Below are 18,583 nucleotides of genomic sequence, written 5' to 3' on the forward strand. Positions count from 1 at the left end.
TTTGTTTAGTGCATGTCCCCATAAGACTCATCAATCATCGATGTCATCATTCATCAAGTCTCCACACTCCACATAGACGCGAAAATTAGGTACAGCTTAACTGCTTTGCTTTACTTTACTTACTTTTTTTCTTTTCTTTTTTTCGCTTTACCGTACTGCTAAGTCAAGCCCCAATAGATTATAAAAAGTGACATACTTTTTCGATAAAAAGTGACATACTAGGCTCATGGGCCACACTACTAATAATTTACAATATAGATATCATGCGGTTCTATTTTACAAGGTTCACGCTGAGATCTTTCTCAAAAAAAAAAAAAAAAAAAAAAGTTCACGCTGAAATTAGTTATATTTATTTATTTATATAAACGTTACAAGAATGGCATTAACCTATAATATGGATATGACTCTCAAATTTGACAAAAAAAAGAAAAAGATATGACTCTCAAAAAGAAAAAGAAAAAGAAAAAAAGAAGAGGGGCATGAATTCTGATATACTAGGAGAAAATATTTAATAAAATATTTATTTTTATATTTATTTTTGTTTAAATATGAAACTTAATATTTAGAGTAATTATTGATAAACATTGATTATGATTGTGTTTGTATATGAAACTATATATCTTAATATTTAAAGAAAAAGTATGATCGGACAAGATTATAATATAGAATATGGTTTCAAGTCAATTTCCTTTAAAATAATTTAAAAATATAAACTGGAATAATAAGAATTTAATATCAAATAATAAAATAATGATGTGTAAAATTATGAGTCCTCAAAAACTTATGTGAAAATTTTTATGAGGTCAACTAAAAACCAAATGTATTTGGTTTTATATACATATATATATATATATATATATATATATATATATATATTTGTAAATTTTAATTAATTCAACTAGTAATTTTTTATTGTTGACGTGTATTTGAATCTTGCATTCACTATAAATCAATCAGCCTATTGATAAAGATCATCATGAAGCAAATGTTAGGTTTGAATATATTGTATCTATATTAAAATAAAAAACTAACATATTAAATATGTGACTTTTTTTTTTTTGAGAAGAAAAAGTGTGGCTTTTAATTTCACAATAATTTTTTTAAGGAAATAGTAATACTTATTAAAATACACGAATACGAAAGTAGTATATAAAGTTTTTTAAACAAGCTTATAATATATTGCATATAATGTCCAAAAATGGCAAAAGATGTCTACAATAACTTTTTTTAAGTGAAAATTTGAATAGAAGATGTCCAAAAATCAACGTCATCAATACAACGGTCCATTAAGGGCACCAAATCATAATTTAAATAGAAGATGTCCAAAAATTAACCTCATTAATACAATGGTCCATTAAGGGCTCCAGATCATTTCGTGAAGCAGGGGTTTTCTATATTCAGAGTTTGAGTTGTGAATTTATATACACTAAGAACAATGCTAGAGATATCTGAATTCGATTACCATCTTCCGCATTTTGACTTGAAGTGAAATGAGACATCTGAAAAATTGAATGAACATTTTGATTCATTCCGTTTTCTTTTCTGTACTTTTTTTCATTTGGATCAATTCTTGGCAACGCTTCTCACCATGTTTGGAGAAAAAAAAAAGTTTGGAAAAAACAAAAGAGTAGAGGAATACAGGTGAGTCTTGCCCCAAAACAAATTCTATTTTTTTCTCTGGTGCCAGAAGCCGAAGGCCCAAAAGTCCAATACATAACAGATTGGTCTTAATGGGCTGAATAAGAAAAAGAATTCTGAATTAAACAAACCCTATAAACTCCACCTCACATAGTACTTCTCACTTTTTTCCTACTTAGCTATAAACTAGCCCAGTGACATCTTCAGCCCCCCAAAAAAAAAAAAAACTAGCCCAGTGATATTTTACTAATCCTCTCTCAAAAATTACAAATATTTGTTCATGCAAAATTAAAATAAAAGGAAAAATCTGTTTACACCAAAAACTGATTGATGTTTTGGTCTGATAATAAAGAGCAATGACTAGAAGCGGACGCTATAGGTTGAAACTCTTTGAAAAAAAAAAAAAGAGTCCTAAGAGGCAAAAAGTTTTCTTATTTTGCCAATGAATCTTCGGCATACTGGGCACGTCTTGTTTTCTTCATTAAAAATCCTGCAAAACAAAATGAATTTTCCGTAAGAGACTTATATAATGAATCATACAAGAAGTCAATAACATAATCCACTGCAATCCATACCTTTGAGCACAGACATAACAGGTAGCACAGTGGCCACAAGGAACAAAGAAACAATTTCGTTGCTCATCATAGCATATTACACATACTTTTCCATCATACAAGTCTTCCGAGGAAGTACTAGTATTATTACTACTACCACTACTGCTACTACTACAACTAGAATTCCCTGTTTCCAAATCTTCTCCACAAGTTCCATATGTGATTGGCATTGTCTTTGCTGGCAACAATGGATTTGTTTCAGTTCCTCCCCCTTCCCCTTCGATCCTCCGGTCCTCCAAGTGTTCAAGATACCTCATAATCAGAAATACAACAATCGCGAGCAATGCTGCAATATTGAAAGATCATGAATTATTTAACATCAGCTTTTAATTTCTGTATGCAATTTCATTACCTTAATTTTCTTTTCAATTAGGAAGAAATTCATCACGGGTTGGAGGTAAGGTAACGTACCTAAAATTGCAGCATAAACAAACAATCGAGCCACAAAAGCAATCGCGAAGCACCATTTATCTATATCGTCCTGTCATTGACAGGGCAAAATATAAGTTCTCTTCTAATGACTAGTCGGTAAAGGAATTCAATAAAAAAATAAGGGGATAAAAGATAGTGCCATACTTCTTTGGACCCGGTTAAATTAAAGGATTGGGAGTTAGCCAAGTCGACCTGTACACGATTCAGTACGTGTATTGTGGAACACATGGTTTTGGCCGTCTTTTCTGTGTCTTGTTTTGCTCACAAATTCAAGTTATATCTGAAGAAAAAATGTAAAAATTATCTATGATGCCGCAAGAATGAAACACTGAATAGTGATTAGAGCATTGATTAATACAAAATAGTTTATAATAAATGAATACTCTGATCATTTATGCATTTCCATGAAAAACACAATCCAGCACATCCTATTTTAAGCATATCCGAGATAATATTCATCACTTTTTATTTTTGAAAGTGGTTTACCACATGATTGTCTTGCAAAGGTGAAAGCATACATTTCAAATGCTAACAACATGGTATCTGCTTTCTATCTATATCACTCGTCCAAAAAGAGGCCCCTTGTTTTGTTAACGTCAATCCGCATGCAGGGGGTTAAGCAGAGCTACAAGCCTCAAATAATACTACGGAGTGTTTAGAACAGCACCAATGTTGACCATTGTGTTTGCAAAGAATCTAAAACAACTGGTAAAGATCTACTCTATGAATTCAAAATGCTTTAAAAACCAAATAGCAGCAGGCACCTAAATGTGCATGTATACAGCTTTCTAGTCTATGAAACAGACAAATTAAGATCTACATTACAGCCCTTTTTTCCCATTTTCAATACGATCAGACTTAGCTAGACATTTGAATTGAGAAAAATAGAGAGAGAGAGAGAGAGAGAGAGAGAGAGAGAGAGAGGACTCCTTCATTACCTCAAAAATACCTTGAATCTTCAAGGTCAGCTCTGGTTTCTTCGAGAATCCATGGAAAAAGCACCCATTTCATCAAGTGAACTTACAATGCTTGCATTATGGCTACACCTTTACAGAGGAAGACTTAAAATCAAGTGCAATAACCAAGAACAGGTGCTATGTTTGAAGATTGTGAAAATAAGGTGAGTTTCATTATGGTCTATGAATGCTAGAAAAAATGAGAAATACAAGTGGCATATCTACAAATTTTGGTAGCAACTAAAAAACCTTGGCAGGCCTCACGTTCTTGCAGCCGAGTGATTGACTTGGACTTGGGCATGGGACGGTTGGTCTAAGGCTCTAAGCGATACAATTTTGGAAAGGAACATTATCTTATGGTATGCTTGCCGAGGGACGAAAGGAAAACTGAAGTGGGTATAGAATGGTAGTTGTTACTTGTTCCTCTTGGACTCAACCAACCTTCCTAAGCGTTTGGCGACTGGCGAGTAACGACGTGAACTATAATGTTTGGTTGGGCTTTTGGTACAAAGTGGAGCCCAACCCAAATTATTTTTTATGATCCAACGTGAAGTTTAGAATCAAGAGAAGTCAATTTTTTTATTGGATAGAAAGAGAAGACATCTTTAAGTGATCATTTTTAACCATATTTAGATGCCAATTAACTCAATTGGTGAGTCTTTCTCAACCAAAAAAAAAAAAAAGAGAGAGAGAAAAGACTCCTCTTGTGTTTGTGTCTTTCTCAAAAAAGAAAAGAAAAAAAATTAAGGTATTTTTTTTTTGGGACAAAATTTAGTTACAAACTGATTATAACATGAAATTATAATTCTCATAAAAAAAATTAACATGATTACATTTGAAAATCTAACCGTTGAATATAATATTCTTTATGTGCTTAACATTTATGTCAATTTTCGTAATAATTAACAAGATGTTATTTATTATTCAATCTAGAACTTATTTTTTTATTCATAATTTGAGATTACAAAAACTTGAAATTTAAACATTTCATTGATTATATATTTATCACTTTTTTTTTATCTTCAATATTTTACAAGCATGTAAGATATAAGAAAAAAATGTAATTCAATGGTGAATTTATCATAATTCACATCCAATAAATATATTAAATAGAATTGTAGCCTTAGATTACAACAAAGTTTGTTGCAATTTTTTTTTGTTTTTTGTTTTTGCTTGAAATACAAATCTACACGACTTTGAGAAAGAGATAAGTAAGTGATTTATACTCTTATTGACTGCCCTCAATTATTACTGTCATTTTTTATAAGCATGTTGATTGCTTTCAGTTAAATGTATAGTCCTTGAATTTCGGGCATAAATCTTACAAGTTGTCCATGTGAATTGGGGTTGTCAAACTTGAGCTGGAGAAACATAGAACTGAGAGAATTAAGGTGTCACGTTTTTTTTTTTAATTGCTTGAGCTAGAAAGGGAACGGAGATTTTATAAATCAGTTTCCGTTTCTGTTCTACTGCAAGGGAACAACAAAACGAGTTGCAGCCTATGGTCTAGAGATGAAGTACAATTTAAAACTATACAAGTCTAATTACATAAATTAAGATAAAAAATATTCTAGAAAATTCAAGGGTTGATAATGGTATAAGTATATGGTTGTGAATGTAGGTTGTCACGGCAAATTAGTCTTGGCCTGTGACATCAGCTTTTCAATGAATCAACCTCAACATTTAAAAATTAGGGTGATGTTTATTACACATACTAAAATTGCATATAAAATGTGTTTTGAAGTTACAGCGTAAAAGGATGTGTGAACTAGTATTTACTAGGGGTGTGCAGCGAATTTGCCAACCCACCAAAATCAATCCAATACAACCCAACCCACCAAGTTGGGTAATTTTTAAGGGTTGTCAGTTTGGGTTATGAAATTCCTTTTTCAACAATTGGTCAGGTTGGGTTTAAGTCATAAAATTCACACAAATCTGCTTAATCTACCTGATTCACATATATTTAATATATAATTAAAATTTAAAAATATATATTATACAATTTTTTATTTACTTTTTTGCCCCTCTTTCTAAATAAAACTCAAATCCTAAATTTTCCTCATATAGGCTATGTTTGTTTAGTGTTATGCTCATAATTATTTGGTTATAAATTTGCTCTCATTTGTAGTAGTGTTGTTCTAATTAATAATAATAATAATTAAAAAAAAAACTTGTCAAATTCGACTTGACCTGATCCACGTGGGTTGGGTTGGTTGGATTTTTTTTAACCCACCATAATGGGTTGGGTTGAAAAAACTCCTTAACCCAACCCAACCCAACTCATACACCCCATAATATTTACCATTAAAATTATAACCCACTGCGTCTTCCATCTAACTTTCTTTAAGAAAATCAACTTCTTTCTTTAGTTACCTAACCTTTCTAGCTCATTATTTATTCTCACCTTTCAAATTAACCCCATGTGTACCAATTAAACAGGTAGCTTAAAATTCTGTCCTTTGAATAATGTATCCCATCCGGCCATCCCCATGTGACAACAAGAAGACCTGGGCTTTCAGCAGCCAGAAAATAGTCTATTCCCCGCGTCCCTTTTAATTTTAGTGAAACAACTTGCCCACTCCCATTGGTTTGAGGTAGAGGAGCAAACAAATGAAAAGGTTCTAGATGGTCCGTCTGGGCCCCAGTTGATATCTCTGGTCGCAAGATGGGTCCAGGGTGACGCACCATCATGGGCTGAGTCCTTGTTTACTATTTTGACGGCCCGTTTGAGTAAGCTGATTCTAACCTATTCAAAATTCAACCAGACAATCCAATAAAATAAATAAATAAATAAAAATTCAACCCGACAAATAATAATTTTGAATAAACAGAATACATTACATTTTTTTTACATTACAAATAACAATTTTTTTTCCAGTCATTTTCATATTAGAAATGAGTTATTTTTGTAGAATCTTTTTGTGTGAAAAAACTATCTCTATCACTTTTAATGAAAGACTTTTATTGCCCTTAAAATCATACTATACTACAGGAAAGTTTGATGAAAAATATTTATATACAATATGTTGGGTGTATACATGTGAATGAAGTTATATATAAAATAATAATAAGAAGCATATATGATTAATATAGCATAGTTGGACCAAACTTATAAGTTTAAACTTTTCAGTTAGGATTCAGATCCTCTAGAGTTCCTAGGGTACTCTACCAGTAGAGTTCATTAAATCCTAACCACTCTTTAATGATTTAATGGTTTAGATTCTGCCATGTCAGCATTTCATTAATAATATTCTTGAAATAATAAAATAATGTTGTAAACAAAACAATTAAGATGATTGTTAATGAAATGCTGACATGGCAGAATCTAGACCATTAAATCATTAAAGAGTGGTTAGGATTTAATGAACTCTACTTGGTAGAGTACCCTAGGAACTCTAGAGGATCTGAATCCTTTCAGTTAAGTATTGTCTATATATGTTATATTAACTATTTAATAAGAGTCCTCGTAAAAAAACTATTTAATAAGAGTCTCTAAGGTATTATCTCCTCAACACAAAAAAAAAAAAAAAAAATTAATGATTAAAAAATTAAATTAACTATCTAACTCTTACTCTTGACTTCCCCGACAGAGTTTCTTGCCATTTTCTTGATAAAGCTCCCTTCTTTCATGCTAGTCAAGAAGTTTATAGAAGGAGTGTGAAGTCAATTTGGACCTGTAGAAGTGTTTGCAAGTGATAATGGGGTTGTTCTTGTTTAAATTCTCTAGTCCTAGTAGCAGAGATAGTGTTCTGGAGGATAGAATTTGGCACATAGCCAAAAAGCCCTCAATCTTTTGCAAGTGGTAGTCTGGTATACAATTGCTCGACTTGTCTTTCAAAAGGGTTCTCTCATTTGGATCAAAATTCTTGATTAAAGTACATTTTTTGGCTATTAAAATTTGGAGTTTTATTTTTTTATATTTATTTATAAATTTTTACGCTTCAAAATTTTCATTTATATGAAGGGTCAAACAAAAATCTGAATCAAACATGAAGGAACGAAATGAAAACTAAATCAAACCTGAAGACCTAAAATAATGTTTTGAAATGTAGAAGGCCAATATGAAAGCGGAATCAAATTAACATGAAGGGTTAAAATAAAAACAACCTCAAACTTTAAGGGCCAAAAACTCTCTCTCTCTCTCAAACATTAAATTTTTAATGATGACATTATATTTTTAACCATTAAATTTCTTAGAAATATACGATCTATAGAGGCAGGGACTAGGGACGGAACTACCTAGGGGCTGATGGGGTCATGCCCCCCCTAGTCTTTGAAAAAAATATTCCCTAGTATATATATTAGCATAAAAAATTTACTTTTAGCTCTAAAATTAATATACTTGGCCCCCCTCTCCCAAAAAATTTATAAGCTGACCCATGAAACCAAAAATGAAAAAAATTATTAAATCATCTCTTGTCTTGTTGTTCCAAGAATATCAAGAAAAACATTTAGCTAAACATTTGGACAATTTACAAATCCAGACAATAAGGAAAATCTACAAAACAATTCACATATTCAGATAATTAAAAAAAATCTTTGGACACAGTCTAAGTAAAAAAAAAATTATAATAAATTAATTATTAATCCAAGCAAAACAAATCACAAAAACTCAATAATCTTTACCCGATTTTCTCAAACCCTCTTAAATGACTTCACCCCATAGTCACAGAGATAACTCTTATGCTGCTAATCACTTCATCCACATACCAATTAGTGTCATCAGCAACTTGGATTAGTTGGTGTCTTTAACTTAACCCATGAAAAAAATTTTTTTTTTTAAAGAGCTGCTACTCTTTAACACAACTTGTCAAAAAATTTTATATTTTTTGAATGATAGAGTTTTATTAATTTTTAATATTTTATTAACTTTGGGACACACTTGGCATGCATGCATAAATATAATACACGTGTGAAACAACAATCCATTGTTTTATGCCTTACTTAAATTGCCACCAAAGCATGTGTGTGATTAGTCTATTGGTAATAAACTTTGTGCCTTAGCTAAATTAATGTAGTGATGGGAAAAACTTTATTAATTACATAGTTGAAGACTCAAAGTTACCGTTCATTATCATATGATTGTTTAACAGATCTTTTTTTTTTTCTTCTTTTTTTTACTTCTTTTTCAAAATGGAATTTTTTTAAAGGAAAAGATCTTACATCTTTATGCTACCTCAACTGATGAGAATCAACAAGCATTCAAGGATCCATTGCATGTTCCAGTTGGGCCTATTACAAGAGCAAGATCCAAGAAGATCCAAGAAGCACTTAATGGGCTGATTCAAGAGCTTTGGGCTGATTCTAACGCAGGATGTTCCAAGCTTGGCCCAAAGGAAGATGAAAGTGTAGTAAATTTAATTCAAGCTATTTAGGGCTGATCTGACTTAATTGGGAGTGATTTATGGCATGAATTAATGGCCGATTGACTTTCCGGCTACGTATCGGTTAAGGCAGATTTTTTCCTATTTTGGATCTGCTAATTTCAGACCAAATCAGCTTTTATTTAGGGTTTTATTATTTAGTACGTTTTTTAGGTATTTTCCTTGTTTTTAGGTGCATTTAATGCTTTTTAGGTCAAACTTGATTCCTGATATGGTAAGGTATCAATTAGGAGTTATTTTAGAATATATTTTCTTGTCTGTCAAGTTTTCTGGAGCCCTTAAATAGGCTCTGAAGTCTGTAAACGTTTATATAGAAAATTGTTGAATAAAATTCAGAAAAGGTGAGGCTTTGCTCTCTTTTAGTTCTTCAAGAACTATGAGCTTATCAAGGATTCTTCCTTGTGGCGTTCAAACTTTATACCTTTGGTTCGCGTTTCGATTATAAACGTTGGGTCAGGGTTTCTATCATAAATCTGATTTTTAGCTTTCCTGGGTTAAATATTCTAATATTTTTGTTGGGTCTCAAAGCATGTCGATTGAGGTTCGCATCATTTGGTATCAGAGCACAGGTTCTAAAATCAGTTTTCTATCCCTTTATTTTATTTTATTTTTTTTTGTTTCCTGTTACCATCCTATCCTATTCCTTTTGTGTTCTTCATTCATCGTTCTTATTTTTTTTGTTTTTGTTGAAGTGCACTAGGTTAAAATCGTGCACCCAGTTCCCAAAAAAAAAAAAAACGTGAAAAAAAAGACATCTGAAAAAAAAAAAAAAAAATTTGTTTGTAGTTTCAAATCTCTCAGACCAGAATATCGTTTTCTTTTGTCCTCTTCCTTTGATTTAGTGTTTCTGTCATATTTTCTTGCCGTTGGTATTTGTTTTTAACACTACAAGTTGAATTTCTTGATCAAGTTTGTTAGTTCATTGCAGAACTGAAAAGGCGAAGCAACGAGTGGAAAAAGGCAAGAGAGTGGAGACTAATATCGGGAAAAAGCCAATTTAAGAGTGAAACACGAGTGGGAGTGACATAATTTGAGTGCAAACACGTGAGGGAGTGTTGTGAGGAATTATTTCTAACAATTCTCTGTTGTTTCAAAAGTATGTCTTTCAGGTGTGAAACATCAAATAGGGAAGGAGGGGAGGAGTTGTCCATCATTTTACAGGCTATGCAACAATAATTTGAACGCATGAACGTGGTGTTTAATGAGATTCGGGATCGGATGGATAGGCAAGACACTGTTATTGCTACTTTGCGTGAGGAGCGTCCCCAAAGAGGCCCTAATGCTAGAAGGCAAGAAAGGCGTTCTCACATGAATGATTCTGATGACTACCACGAGGATGAGTTTGAAGATGAAGAAGATCAAGCTTCAGCTTTGAACAATGAAGGCGAGGGTTTGTGCCAAGGAGAGAAAGGCGTGGTGGAGGTTTCCGAAGAGATCCAAGATGGCAAGATGGGACGATAGGAACCTAGGAAACATAAAAATGAAAATACCCACATTCCAAGGGAAAAATGATCCGAAGCATACTTGGAGTGGGAGAAGAAGGTGGAGTTAATCTTTGAGTGCCACAATTACTCCGAGGAGAAAAAGGTAAAACTTCTTTGTCATTGAGTTTGCGACTATGCTATTATATGGTGGGATCAACTTGTGATGAACGAAGGAGAAACCATGAGAGACCTATCGAGAGTTGGGAGGAAATGAAGGCAATCATGAGAAGGCGGTTTGTTCCTAGTCACTACTATAGGGACTTGTATCGAGAAATTACGAGTCTTACTCAAGGCTATAGGAGCGTGGATGACTATCACAAGGAGATGGAGATTGCCATGATTCGGGCAAATGTAGAGGAGGATAGAGAAGCTACCATGGCAAGGTTTCGAATGGGGTGAATCGGGACATTGCCAACGTGGTGGAGTTGCGGCACTTACGTGGAGTTGGAGGACATGGTGCACATGGCAATAAAGGTGGAACGACGACTTAAAAGGAAAGGAACTCGGTCATTTCAAAATCCGGGCTCCTCTACTTCATGGAGGTCAAATGGGAGGAAAGACGAAAGGGTTTGTTTTCAAGTCCAAATCCAGAACCACAAAAAGGAGAGATGAAGCTCCCGGTGTCAACAAAGGTAAGCGAATCCCAGACTCGTAATCGTGATATTAAGTGTTTTCGTTGTTTGGGAGTAGGTCATATTGCTTCACAATGCCCAAATAAGAGGACCATGATCGCACGTATTGATGGAGAGGTGGAAACTGAAAGCGAGGAAGATGATGACCAGATTCCATCACTTGAGGATGCTTGTGATGAAGAAGTGGAGTATCCAGTGGAGGGTGAGTCGCTTGTTGCAAGGCGTGCTTTAAGTGCCCAAGTCAAAGAGGATGACATGGAACAACAAAGGGAGAACATTTTTCACACTGGATGACAGTTAGACCTTGAAAATATCAAGATATACCAATTGACTTACAGAACTCTTAATTATAAATATTTATTATTGACTTAAAAAAATTAAAAGAAATTAAAAAATTAATGCTAATAATACATCGTTGTCAACCTCTAGTATTAATATTCCAACTTTCTAAAATTCTTGAACAAAGAACTTGCCCCCCTCCTAAGTTTGAATCCTGATTCCGTCCTTGCTAGGGGTGTAGCCAAAAAAGTTTGCTTGGAGGGCCGAGTCATAGTGTTGATACAATAATTATAATTCATAAATCTATTGAAAATTCCACTATTATTTTAAGTATTATCAACCCATCATTATTCATATTATTAAAATTTTCTTATATTTTAATTTTTTTTAATGAATTATTTGGCACCTAATTTCAAATCCCCCCAAAAAAAAAAACTCGAAAAAAAAACTGACAATATACTAACTGGAAGACAAATGTAATATAGTAATAAACCATCGTAAAACTATATAAAAAAATAAAATAAATAAACACAACCTTAATAAGCAAAGCATATTATTAAAAATCTAAACACCAATACAAACCTAGTGATTTTGTTTGACTGTGTTGAGAATATTGGGATGAAATGAGTTGATAAGAAATAAACAATGGATTGGCAGCATTATAGAGGAAAATAGGCAAAAGCACCTGTAAACTATAGTTTTCTCAACAGTGAGAAAGAAGGAAGAAAAATAAAGTTATGTTTTGAAATGGTTAATGGGTTGACATCTATGCTATTTAGAGAAATTAGTTATTGACCATTGGATTAATTACTAGTTTTTGAATAATTGAAGGGGCCAAGTATTATTTTATTTGAGGTCAAACTTCTTTAAGTTGTTGGATTAGTACAACTTTGAGGAACAAATGGGGGGGTCGGTTATAATTTTTGAGTGTACCCATATTATTTTGTCATGTATGCTATAAGATAAATTTTAAATTTGGGGGGGTGGCTTTGCCCCTGTATAGAGGGGGTAATTATTGTGAAGTTATACAATTGAACTTATCTTTTAATATATATATATATATATATATATATATATATATATATATATATATATATTGATGATGAGCTAAAATCTACCAGTTGTCACGTGATCCTTACTTTACTCGAAACAACATCTGCACAACAACAGACAAGACCAATAAAGGGCATCGGTGTGGTGCCGTCCAAAAACCTTCCGAACGTCAAGTTAGAACTTCTTTTCTTCTTTACAACCCTAAAGTGCTAGAGCTGAAGTGAATTATGCGTACCGTGGTTTATGAGGGTTTTGAGGTATATATAGTAGCATGAATCCGAAATAAGCGCCTTGGTGGGGAAGTACTTTCCTTCTAGGAGAGTAATTTATGGATTTTACGTATCATCTAGATCCCTTTTCCTTATAAGAATCTTCTTGACTAAGGCCAAACGTGTAGCGTAAGAACTTTCCTTATATGCACGTACATGGTAGACAAAACAGGCTATGGATGAAGGTTGGGTTATCCCCTTCAGCTTTTACTTCCTAAGGTCGTTAGCCTACGTATGTCTCCGGTAAGGTCGTTAGCTTAGGACCTTCAGCTTTGATTCCGTCAGATTTTCTTCCTTCAGCCCAACACCGTCAGATATGAGGCGGAGCCGCGGACGTAAAAAGGGAATGGTTTGGTGATCAGAGCTGACGGGCTTGATACTCCCATCAGCCACCTTAAGGTATTAGTAACTTATACAATTATCCTCATCATATATATATATAATTTAAGTTAAAAAATACTTACACGATATTATGGTAGTGGCAAAGCTATAGCCATAGCTCTCGACGTGACTGGCACTCGAATGAGGAATTTCAGGGCTCTACTAGTTTACAGCTTTAGCAAAAATAATTATTGGGAATTGAAGGAAATGTGGTTTTCTTTTATAGCTTTACACTTTTTTAAATTTTTTTGGTCATTTGATGGACCTTAGGCCCGACTGTAGGTTACTCTCAGACTAGACAGCAAGTTCTTTTCATTTTTGGCTCATATCAGAGGACAGAGGACCAATTACATAAAAAAGCCAATGAAGTATGCGTGTAGGATGGGTAATTTTTTTCCTAAGTTGTGTAAATATGGTCTAGGACAATTTCTTAGTGTGAACTTACTTATGGGGATGAACAAAATCCCAGAGATACTCATTCTGGTTCAATGAATAATTTTTCTCCAACCCAATCCCAAGTTTGTGTTATTTTGTTCTTTGTTTTAACTGAATAAGCAAGTTTTATTCAACCTCAAAAGAGCTAGCCTTTGGCTGCATAGCAGGAACAGAAAACCAGCATCAAAAGCTGCGTAAACTAATATAATAATTCTTCAAACAACTAAAATTCTACAAACAATTTCTGCTGGCAACTAAACCAAACACGATACAAACAACATTAGGTATTTCTAACCAAGACAAACAGAACACACTTAACAATCTAGGATAGGACAGTTAACAGTAAAAAGAAGTCTCCAAATAAGTTAATCCAATCCAATTTTCTGAAATCAAAATTTCTGAATATGCTTTCCATTTATTAATCAAATAGCAACTAGAAATAACTGATAACTCTCTGGAAGAAAAACAAGACAAGTCATGTGCGGTGAAGAATGCTTTGACAAAAATTGTACTAGGAAGAAAATAAAGTGGCAAGGAAAACGGAAAGCGACAAAGTGTTATCTTGGCCCCTGATCAATAAATGTTCACCCTGTTACCTTTCCCATTTTGATATGGCCGAAAGAATGTCCATGATGGAGGGGACATAGCCATCATCGTCGTTATGCACCAAAAGCTTCTTCTTGTTGCCTTGGTCGCCTCGTAAAGATATTTGGAAAAATTATTTGACTATAATAATAAAGCATCTTGAATGAATTTTATACACAGTAAACGCACATGGGTTTATGTATAGTTAGGAAGGGATTGTTCAAAGTTTACATTCAAACCAGGGAATTGAAGGAGACGACACCTCTGTATTTTTAAGATACACAGTTTGTAATAAGGGTTTACTAGACAAGGTGACAATCAAATATTACACTTTGACAAGGTTGAATCACTTTGAGCGACATTAGAGACAATCCAAAGGTTAACTTTAACAGCCAAAATGGCTTTAAGTCCCACTGTGATGTACCCAATTACGTTCCAATCATGGGTTACTAAGTAAAATATTTAGCTTTCACGTCTTTTCTTGTAGTGCGAGAAACATTTTTCCGGTGGTGGCTCCACTTTAGTATCGTCTGTAAGGAAAAGGGAAGCTCTGTGTGTCTCACCTTTTGAATGAATTCTTATTGATGGCATTGGAAATATCGTCCATAAGTATTAGCAACCATTGGGATCTTTCTGGTGAGAAGCCTCACTTAAGAATCATTGAATCTGGCATTATGTTTGATTGAAAAGGAGCGGTGTTAAAGGAAGGAAAGGAAGCAATGACTATTTTACTACATCCCCCCACCACACAATTTCGGTTGAAAAGTGGACGCAAACCAAAGGTTAATAGAATAATTACTGCATCTCATTCTAAAAGTATTTTTCATTTACTTTCTCTCTTTACTCCTTTGAAGGTCAGCTAGACATTCACATGGACGGAAAGGTACTTTAATCTATCCCTGCTGATTTCCTTTTTAGTCACATCGTTTCTTTCCTGTCAACCAAAGTTTAGGCATAAATTTTGCTGGTTTTTTTTATTTTTTTTTTGGGGGGGGGGGGGGGGGGTACTAGCCATATACTCTTGGCATGTTTCAGTAGATGATACGCACTTATGGGGAAAATTATTCAATATTTTGAACTACAACAATGTGATTATCCTTAGTCCTTACTTTTATATGAATGATAAATCCTATCATAAATTTAATTAGTAAGATTTATCATTTTTATTAGAGAATGAAGTATTACTTTGATATACTTTGAAAGTATAGAACAATCACTCTGAAAGAAATTTCAGTGCAAAAACAGTAAGTGCTAGCTTCTTCTTGGCTAGAGGAGAGAGGAGGGTGCCTTATAGTAGTGTATGTAAGTTGTGGTCAGTAATTGGTCAATTTGCCATCTTTAAAGCTTATATGTATCCTCCCCATTTCAATTAAAATAGAGACAATCAATTTTACAGTGATGATTTTATAGTAAACAATAGTGTGCCCAAAGTACATGCTGTGAGGATGAGTGATTGTTTTCTTAGAGGAGAACCCTTTAAAGGTTTGGGTCCTCATGAGAGTGGTTATCAACTAAATATTTGTTATCCTTTAGATCAAGAGTTTTATGATTGATTCGCTACTTATTTTATTAAAAGAAAAAAAAAATCATCCATGAAATATGTTTTTATTATATCACTTTAGAATTACATCAATGGAATTATGACAAAACTTACTTTGACTTTAGTCCTAGATATAATCTAAGAAATGAAAAAATACAATGCTTTACTCCTAAATATAATCTGAAAGATTAAAAAAAAAAGTATAACCTTTTGCTTTTTTATTATAATCTAGAATGAAAGTAAAATTAAGTTGATAAGGAATTGGTTTTCGAACTCAACACAACAAACTGATATTAGAAAGTATAGGCCCCCGTCAATGGGATGACAGCAATTTAGCAATTTAATTTTGGTTTTAAAATTTTTTTTTTTCTTATGTTGGATCCCATTAATTGCTATGAAAGCAAAATTAAATTGCTCCAAATCCCATTGTTGTCTTTTTTTTTTCTTTGTTTCTATTATTTATCTATGATCAGATCGTTCTTAAATTATAATAGTAGGGACGGAGAAAGAACTTATGCTTTCGGGATTGGTGGGGGGGGGGGGGAGAGGGGGAGTATGAAACAAAAAAAAAAAATTCATCTTTCGAAAACAAAAAAATATACTAAGATTCAAAAGTAAATTAATATGTGATACTTTAAACTAGCATCTGTTTAGTATTAATAAAATATAAATAAAATAAAGAGACAAAATAATTTATTGTTAATACATTTTAACGCAATTACTTTTGCTAAGAGATTTGTAGTTTAATTGTTACCTTCTAGTTCAAATCCACCCCTCCCCTCCAAAATTAAATTAAAAAAAAAGCCCCATTAAGCTATTAAATTAAAACTTAATGCTATTTTGAATCACAAAATTCTTCTGTGATTGATTTTATAATAAATTACTTTATGTTGTAATTTCCCTTTTAATCTACAAAATCAAAGAGTAGGTTAAATTTTTTTTTTTTTAATTTTTTGCTGTAATGTCTAGTTTTGATAATATTTATGGTTGGAAAAGTCAAGTATTGTTGGTTTTCTCATCGTCTACATATAAAATAAAAATTTTATTTATCATCTCATTATATATCCATTATTCTTCTAACTAAAAACTAATTAGGGTTTCCAAGTATTTTTTTTTTTTGTAAAAAAAAAAAAAAAAAAACACAAACAAAATTTTAAAACTACTCCACCTCAGTTGCTCAACGTTATATTTTTTGGATTTGGATCCGATGCCATAGCCAATACCCCAAAATTACTCACAAAAAATTTCAACTTTTTACCTCTTTTGACTTTTAAGTTTTTAACTTTTTAAACCTTTTTGATCTAATGGCTGATATTAAAAGTTACCTTCTTAACTTTTGATCACAACCATTAAAAAGGTATTGCATATTAAAGTTATTGTAGCTAATCTCAATCCATATTCTCTAATGTGAACAATATTCGTCTAATTTGTTAGTTTAAGATATAAAATATTAAAACACTCAAACAAATCATTTAGGTTTCAGTCAAACAACAACACAACATCCAAATCACATAGTTTGTAGTTTTTTTATTATATGTTTGGGTCCTAAAAAGGAAATAGCTAAAATACTAATTAAAAATAATTGTTTTGAAAGAAAAAAAGGTTCACAAACAAAGATTTTTTTATGCAAAATGAATTTTTTTTTTTCCATCAACGACAAGAATGGACTAAATAACCATTTTGTTTTATGAATTTATTTGGCGATATACAATTTGGGGGGCCAACAAAATTTAACCCCAAAATTTAAAATCATACGTATAAAAATATACAGTTTAAAACATAAATAAAATCTAAGGTAGGGGGGAGGGGGGGCATGGCCCCATTTAGTCTTCACATGGCTTCATTCATGTATAATAAATTTATAATAAGTTAATAACCACAACAATCTTGTTAGAAAGCACCATCTAAAAATCCTTCTATAAAACAGACTGATGTTAGAGATTCTGCTATCACAACAATGAGGTCCAATCCACAGCTTCTTCTAAGAATTATTGTCGTTGTTAAGGTTGGAGAAGCGAATATAAAAAATAAAGAGCTTGGAAGAGAGCTCGAAGTTGGTGCTAGTAACAGTAAAATGAGGATTAATTCAGAGAAGAGTGGAAGGGGTTAGGGATTTCAAGAGAGGCGAAATTTGTATTAAGGTAAGGGATTTGGGGAGAGAGAGAACCCATCAGGGAAATGGAAAGAAAATTATTTAATATACATGGTTTTGTGCACTTAGATCTGTTTAGGATCCGCTTATTTTGCTAAAACTGAAATTTTTTTGTTGAAAGTACTGTAGATAAAGATAAAAGTTTGTTGAAATAGTATAGTGAGACCTATAAATAGTACTACCCACTCATAAATAGTGCTAAAAATGCAGTGAGATCTATAAAAAGTAGTAAAAATAAGCTGAATAGTAAAATAAGTTGGCAAAATCATGCTTACTGTTCATTTGACAAAGATTATTTTTGTCAACTTATTTTACTATTCAACTTATTTTTACTATTATTTATATATTTTATTGTAGTTTTTAGTACTATTTATAAACCCTATTGTATTATTTTTATTAATTTTTACCATTGTTTACCATACTAAAAAAAATTCAATTTCAAAAAAATCGCTGATCCCAATTCCCAAAACGGACTCTTATTATAGAACATTCATCCATGGTTTTTGTGTTTTTCGTTGTTCTCTAAAACCAGAAACGGAGGAAATCTTTATTACGTTCTCTATTTTCATTTTTCACTGTTCTTGGAATATTGTTCTTTGAAATCTCCATTCGAAGAACAAACCAATGATCATTTTTGGGGGCAAGAACAGGTTTTTCTGTCTAAAATTAGAAACTGTTTTTGGAAACAGGTACCAAGCGCATCTTCATGGGAATTTTCTACCCGCACAATAATGAAAGCTGCAAACTTG

General features: G+C 32.6%; 1 protein-coding gene across 2 annotated transcripts; it reads right to left on the minus strand.

Annotated features, from left to right (window-relative positions):
• Nucleotides 1–1,652: 1,652 nt before the first annotated feature.
• Nucleotides 1,653–3,962, minus strand: LOC142623898 (E3 ubiquitin-protein ligase APD2-like). Of its 2 annotated transcripts, none has more exons than XM_075797380.1 (5): nucleotides 3,623–3,962; nucleotides 2,829–2,964; nucleotides 2,664–2,733; nucleotides 2,214–2,538; nucleotides 1,653–2,128 (listed from the first exon to the last, which is right to left on the minus strand). In XM_075797380.1, the coding sequence occupies exons 2-5, from the start codon at nucleotides 2,910–2,912 to the stop codon at nucleotides 2,050–2,052; spliced, it is 558 nt and encodes a 185-aa protein (XP_075653495.1). In that variant the 5' UTR covers nucleotides 2,913–2,964; nucleotides 3,623–3,962; the 3' UTR covers nucleotides 1,653–2,049. The 2 variants fall into 2 exon arrangements, with proteins under 2 accessions (XP_075653495.1, XP_075653496.1); XM_075797381.1 differs by having other exon boundaries at nucleotides 3,634–3,790.
• Between the last annotated feature and the right edge of the window lie 14,621 nt (nucleotides 3,963–18,583).

This window comes from Castanea sativa, chromosome 2, assembly GCF_040712315.1.
Source record: "Castanea sativa cultivar Marrone di Chiusa Pesio chromosome 2, ASM4071231v1".
NCBI classification, from domain to species: domain Eukaryota; kingdom Viridiplantae; phylum Streptophyta; class Magnoliopsida; order Fagales; family Fagaceae; genus Castanea; species Castanea sativa.